This window comes from Montipora foliosa, chromosome 1 (genome assembly GCF_036669935.1).
Source record: "Montipora foliosa isolate CH-2021 chromosome 1, ASM3666993v2, whole genome shotgun sequence".
Taxonomy (NCBI): domain Eukaryota; kingdom Metazoa; phylum Cnidaria; class Anthozoa; order Scleractinia; family Acroporidae; genus Montipora; species Montipora foliosa.
In genome coordinates, this window is record NC_090869.1 from 48,058,107 (window position 1) to 48,065,606 (window position 7,500).

The 7,500-nt window shown below is 38.2% G+C and overlaps 1 protein-coding gene across 1 annotated transcript in view; it reads right to left on the reverse strand.

The window, feature by feature from the left end:
- Window positions 1-7,500, reverse strand: part of LOC138000009 (STAM-binding protein-like) — a 29,413-nt gene that overhangs the window by 16,238 nt on the left and 5,675 nt on the right. The window contains exons 6-8 of the mRNA XM_068846115.1: window positions 5,319-5,362; window positions 4,068-4,195; window positions 1,161-1,298 (exon numbers count right to left, since the gene is read on the reverse strand). Coding sequence (XP_068702216.1) covers window positions 1,161-1,298; window positions 4,068-4,195; window positions 5,319-5,362 — 310 coding nt within the window. The remainder of the gene's footprint in view (window positions 1-1,160; window positions 1,299-4,067; window positions 4,196-5,318; window positions 5,363-7,500) is intronic.

A 7,500-nucleotide genomic window follows, 5' to 3' on the forward strand; every position in this document is an offset into this window, starting at 1 on the left:
AAGAGAGATAGAATTTCAATGGCACATTAACACTGTTCGGGTACCATAGCATATTATTTTCACTTTACAGATCATGAGGACAAGAAAATCTTGTAATTGCCCACTGCAAGCTTGGTAAAATTAATTTGGACATGTAAGACAACTAGTGATGTCTTTTGCCTGGGCTTTATAATACCAAGGGCATGTTTTTGCACCCTTTAGATTTTCATACAGGTGTAGCAACAGAAGCCTTAAAAAAGTGCCAAAAGATTATCATACATAACTCGAAATTAAGCAAAAGTTGATTTGGTAAACAAGGGTTCTTGCTAAACAAGAGCAATAATTGTTTATAAAGGGAACAGAGGCCTGTTTGTTGAAAGGACTGAAATCCTCTGTAACATAAGTGAAAGACCAGCTTTTCAAAACAAGGGGATGGCACATTAACAAATGCCTTTTCAGGTCCAAGAACTTAGAAGATATCGGGACTTTCAAGAGCATGGTAAAATACTCTCTGATCAGTGAAAAAGAGAGAAATTTTGCTCTTAAATTATAACTTCCTAGAAAAAGACACCTTCTGTAAGCAGTTGTACATGCTCAGTCCATTTCATTACACCTGACAATCACTGTAAATAACCAAATTTTTTTGTGGAGATAAGAACTCTTCACCACTACTAAACATATTTTGCAATTTAAACTTTAAATTTCACTTTAAATGCACATTACCGGTACACTCATTATATAAACCCTGTGTTGTTTGTCCCATGAGCTTCATTGTGAGTGAGGCAAAGGGCTGTCCCTGAGATGATGTAACAAACTGCTTAATCATGCAAAAGGTCTCTAAAAATGGAATGGTATGCAAAGCAGTTCTTGATATCATCTCAGGGAAGAACCTATGCTTCTCAGCACCTGTAGTTTACCCTGGATGCCAGATGTTTTTTCTCTCTTAGAGTGAGGGAATAGCGAGATGCAAAGTGGAGAGAACGGCCTGTACCAGAGGCTTTTCCGTCGCTATTCCCTTGCCTTGGCATCCAGGGTACCTGTAGTTTGGACATGAAACATTGATTAGAGACAACATCACAAGGATTTAACAGAATGTTTTGTTTATTTTGTGAATTAAAAAAAAAAAATAGGTTAAGGGCACTGGAAATAAGATCTTCTAAAACCCTTGCTGTTATACTTACATGTATCCAACCTAAGGTAATGAGATCATTTGAATCCTGAAATTCAAACAAGTCTTCTTCATTTAAAGTTGTGCATGAATCAGAAGTTGAAGTTTGCTTGGGGATTAATAAATGTGTGACACAGAACATGTTGTTTTGCTGGAAATAAAACACAAAAGCAAAAATTAATACCCAGTAACTGGCGATTCCACTTTGTTTGCATTGCATAATATTGGTCGAGTACAGCTGGATTTGATATAAATGACCTTGAAAAATGTAAATTATACATGTATAGAGAATAAAAGATTGAAAGTCACAGGCTCATGTTGTCATCAAAACCTTATGACAGGTCACAGAGGATGGAAAAGAAATTACATAAAATGCACACATGTACTCCACATGGTGGATGCTAGTGATATGATATTGTTGCCATTGCTGTCTTGCACAAGCAGCATTTGCAGAAAATTACATGCAAGTTAGTCCAGATGCTTAAAAGCCACGCAAAGTAATGGTTTCTGTAATGTTTTGTTCACAGTTGCTCAAATTGATAAAAGCCCAATCTTCAGTTCAAATCCCTCAGCTGCATTAAAACACTTCTTTTCAATTCAAGACAACTTTTAAATTTTCCTCTTTTTCTTCAAGTGCACTGTAATATATGTCAGACATTCAAGTACCTCAAACTAAATTGTAAATGGTTTGAAACCAGGAGTCATATCATAATTAAGTGAAGTACAATCGTCTGGGTGAGTGTAATCCTAAGAAGGACTGTTTGAGATGACATTGACTGACATTTCGACAACCTGAGCGGAAGTCATCTTCAGAGTCAAGTGATTTGTGTAACGTCAGTAGATGCTATAAGAACTCCGGCCATAGATGTCATTGGTCAACTTATTCGTGATGTTATTGGTCAACTGTCAGTTGAGCTGGATTCGCTCTGACAAAGGGCTAACGCTCGAAACGTCAACTGTCAGTTGAGCCTACATGTAATTGGCTGGGAAGACTAAACAGTGATTGGTGTGTTTCAATCTGTCTATACGTCTAAGGTCTGTACCTGTATCGTAGAATACGTTGGGCAGTACTGTGGTAAAGTAAATCAGTGTGTTGTTTGTCACAAACAAGTTGACCAATGACATCTACGACCGGAGTTCTTATAGTATCTACTGACGTTACACAAATCACTTGACTCTGAAGATGACTTCCGCTCAGGTTGTCGAAACGTCAGTCAATGTCATCTCAAACAGTCCTTCTCTGAACTACACTCACCCGGACATTCGTACTTCACTTAATCATGATCAAACTAAAATGTTGTATAGGATTTTTGTTTACCAAATGCCAACAATTTAACTAGCTGGTCCATGTTCCCTCTTTCCATGTGTGAACTTAAGAACTTTCCCATCCTTCTCTATTCTTTGTATCTATTAATAGACTGCTCGCAGTCCCTTCTGAGTTAGTCAACCCACCCACTTTGGTCAAACAGGCAAGCTGAGGCGACAATGGTGATAGAGCGACAGGAACCCATGACCAGGAGCAAATAACTCCCATACTAAGCCTATGCTACAGCAATTTTACAGACCAATCTATTTTTAGACTATGTATTCCATGAAAAAAAAAAACAAAGGCAGTTCCGGTTCACTGACGCTATGATGTCTATTATTTTTCTTGTGATTGGTCATCGGGCTCCTGAGGGAGTCTCATCCATCGGAAATTCAGCCTAAAAATAAATCAGTCTGTGAAAACACCCTGACAGGAATATAGGGCTGTTGTTCCTTCCCAGTCATGATCTCCTGAAAGCGAGATATAGGGACTGCACACTCTTCTGTAACCAACGCGTTCAGGATCTAATTAGTGAAATTGAAATGACAGATGGTTCCGCCTCTTTTATTCCTAATGGTAATAGGCGGTCGTAATAAACACTCAATGGAGTGGGAATATTTCTGTGCATATTCTGAAAGGAAACTGCAGAAAAACTACTGAACATACTTACTTTGAAGAATGACACTCCAAAGAAGCCCAGTAAAAAGAGAGGTAGAAGCCCTAGCCTAGCAGAGAGAGGCCTTAGTGTTTTGCCAGGTTTTCAGAATAAAAAATGTTGGGAGTGTTTTGGCAAGTTTCAATGGTGTGATGTTGCTCTAAAACTATCAAGGACAAAGTCTTGTTTACAATGGACGACTCATCATCTACCGTTAAATCAGTGAAGTCAAAAGATAGAGCTTCTTCTGCAGCACATAAGATGACTCAACACATGTACGTTTGAGGCCACGTCCTTCAACAAAATTTCCCCTCGTGAAGGCAACTACCCATAGATAATTGTTTGACCAAATCTGGTCTTTGGTAGCCTTGGTGAACAGAAGTCTTTATTTTCCCATTTGGAGTTGGAAAATACACAGGGAATGGACCCGAAGCCTCTGGAGCCAGGGTAGGTCTTTGGTGATGCTGCGAAGAGAAACCATTACCATGATCGATGGCGTTTGATTTGGTTCACCTATATCCTCCTTAAGAGGACAAAGTTCTCATAAATAATGGTCTTGCTGAAACTATGTGGTAGCACAGCCATAAAATACTTCGCTAATAGGAGAGCTTCAACCACAAGTTTCTGTTCTTGTTTGGGTTCAATGTGTTAGCCATTTGAAGGTATAAATGATCGAAAACCACAAAAGTCATATTGTGTTTATCTTTTCCCAAGGAAAATCGAAGACATTGGTGTAACAACCTGACAAGTACATGTAATTAACTTGTCAAAAAATCTGACAGCTGTCCATTGTCAACGGACCAATCCAAATTTGCACCAGAAACAGGAAATTCTGAACATGTCGGTTACAGAAGAGCGTGCAGTCCCTATATCTCACTCTATCACCATTCTCCCCTCGGCTTGCTTGTGTGACCAAATCGGACGGTTAAACTAACTATGATAATTCTTAAGTCACTTACAAGGCGTCCAGTAAGAATGCCACAGGTTTCCAAGTTCTTTCGGGTATTTGCTGATGCAAGGTGAAGGAAGTGGCTTATAAGATCTCCAGGAATGTAGATTTTTCGCAGACCACTTGTTGAGGAATGGTCTGTTGGTTGTCAATAAACAACATCAGTAAAAAAAACACAATGGGGTTGAAGTTAGCAGCATGCTTAGCCACATATTAGTCAAACAAAATTAATTGTAATTCACAAACAAGCTTAGACCTTTAGAAGGCACAACTTGGAGTGGCCTGCTGTGAACCTGTTTGCCAACAACCTGGGGCCTGTTTCGCTAAAACACCTCACAAAAAAACTGTCTGAAAGTGAATTCAGGAGAATAAGATCTGCTTATGCTCAAATACTGATCTTTAATCAGAGAAAGCAAAGCAATCATGACCTTTCATGACTTATGACATTTTCCTTCTGATTGCACAAAGCATTCTATCAGTCAAAATATCCCCCACCGGGACCCTAGAGAAATATGCCCTCCTCCCCCTAATTTAATTTTCTATCCCTACTCTGAAATAGGAGCACACAAAGTTATCAGCTAATTTGTTCTTTGTGGAGTTATTGCATTACCCTTTCACTCCTGAACCCACTGACAAGTAAAATTGTCTGGCAATCATACACACATGTATCATCACTCTTAGGAGGGAACTGGTTAATGGAATATACAGAAAAAGCATTCTAAAAGTCTTGTTCCAAATAGCATAATGAAAATAATAATCATGATACAGTCAATTTAATCAGAACATTCGAAATGCTTGTTCCTTTGGGATGATTTTGGTGCAAAGAGCTGGTCATGTGCTTTTCAGACCCACAGCAATGATGAATCCAAACTGTTCAGCCCGAGCATTAGTATTCAGGATGCCTCGGCAAAATCTATTTAAGTCAAATTAACATAATAGTCCCACCAAATCTTACATCTGATCAATATTATGTATTCTTTTTAAATCGCTTCCATTTTCCCCATCAGCCGTCAAAACACTTATTTTCTTACTTTTGCTTTGTGTGGAAGTCTTCATAATTTTTAAAAAATATATCAACTGTGACAACCACAGTAACTAATCAAGACCTTGACAAGACCAGTAAAAGAATGTTTTCTTCTTCACCTTCTGTTGCATATGACTCCTGGTAAATTACACTTTGAACCAATAAAAAGGCATTCCACTGGGCCAAAACCCTCAACATAATTATGATACATGTAGAATGAAGATTACACTCCCTTACCTGAAGACATCACTGGTTTAGTTGATCTGTCTACTTTTGGCACACTGAAATGAAATATACTGGAATGTTATCACTAAAGTGAATGTGAACCAAGACACTGATCCTAAACTAAACCTAACATGAAATAGCCTTAAAGCTTACATGAATAAACTTAAAAAAACTGAAAGTTCAAGCAAATACTGCAGCAAGGGTGAACAGCAGTAGCTGCACACCTGACTGAAAATAAAGAAAATCACAATCCAAGCTTAAGGGGATCGACTCCATTGAGGCAATTATTATCACCTCTTGATAAACCGCAAACCAGTCACTGAAGGCTCAATGTTATTCTCAATGCACTTTGTCCTTTAAAATAGCATGCAGAGTCTGTTTGGATTTTCATGCATGGCCAAGCACAAATCAAACTCATGGTTACAGTAAAGTACAGGATTTTTTCCAAAATTGCCCTAGGTCTTTAGGCAAGTGTTCATCACAGTTATGCAAAAGAAAACTGAACAAATCCAGGATTGAGTGAGACTCCAACCCACAACCACTGTGCAATTGCACTGCACTTGCTCTACCATCTGAGCAACCAAGCCATCTGGCAGCTGGAGCACTGCTGAGTGTCCCATAATAGGTGAATGTACATACAATAGACACAAAAAAAATTATAAATTCTTTCTTTTGCACATTCACAGGATATATAATTATAATAACTTTTATTATATAGACAGCAGTGTTATACTAGAAAATACACCACTCATAAACCCATACGAAACTACATCTGGAACCCAAGTGGCGTATTTTCCATATCGTCACTAGCGTTGATATTGATGACATCATTTCCTGCCTTTGCATGGTTGTTTAAGCAAACAGTCAGTAAAAAATGGCGAGCGATAGATTAGTGAAATTCTCTGAAGCTGACGTAAAATACTTCTCTGAGAAACAGGAAATGCTAACGCAAAGAAAAAACTTTGTGCAACTTAAAATTATACAAGGAGTTCCTTACAAGTGAAGAAGAAATGCGAAAATTGAAGACATTCCTGCCACCAAGCTGCAAGAATTTGCAATGAAGTTTGTGCTCGGTGTTAGAAAGATAAATGGTGAGTAAAACACTCCTGTCTATGTAATAAAAAGAAAATTACACATTAGCTCGAAGCTTGTGGCAAGAACAATAACCCACTCATTCGCTACATTGCTCACTTGAGAGATATTGTTCTTGCCACTCAAATTGTGGCTGCAGTTCAGCTAGATTGTGTGTCAGCGGACATTCTTCAAGTGCTAGGTAACCACTCAACTCTTACACAAAGAAGGGTGGTACAGTTCTGAGCAAGGGTCTATCCAATGAAAACAGAAAATAAATACCAAGAAAAGAATTTTTTTGACCTGTGTTTATATCCTACATACACTGTGTTTGTTTGACACGTAAGACAACAGTTGAGGACCTAGTTGCTGTCACAGCAGTCAGTTACTTTTGATAAATGTGAAGAATTCAGTGTTGATACATCCAGTGGGCAGCACTATCCACACTTTAAACAACTCAGGGACTGGAACAAATTTATTTATAGTGCTATTCTTTTACTTTGTTTGCAGAAAAGCATTCGGCTCCATGTTTGGACTTAAAACTTTTTTTTCGGTGTCACGATTTGGCTGCACATGCATAAGATTTATTTGCTTCCTAGACACATTTTAGAGAAGGCAACCCAAGTAGCATTCAAACTTAGTATCCCCTCATTCAGAGGCAAAGGCGATGACCACCAAAAACAACAGAAGACTATGTGACTGATTAATGGGGAAATCTGTATTAAAGAATTGTGTGCGTGACCAAAACAGGCTAATTACATATTTCACAATTATCCTGGTATTCCTTTAAAAAGGTATTTTTAAAAAATACCCTCATAGAAAGTTCTTATAAAGCATCTGTTTACCGGTTTTGCTTGGAGTCAACACCGTTAATAACAGTTTTAAACGAGAACAACATTCTATGATTACACTCAACCATATGGTTGGGTCCTGGAATGTGGACTTTAGACGTTGGACTACAGACTACGGACTACGGAATTGAACTGGATATTGATCAAGATATTATAACAAAAAACCCTGAAATACTGTGAGTCTTCAAGGAAATCGGCTAACATTTGTTCAAACTACGGCTGTAAATGTAGCTTCCCATAGCCTGATAGTGGTTGCTTTAAGACTTTTAGCT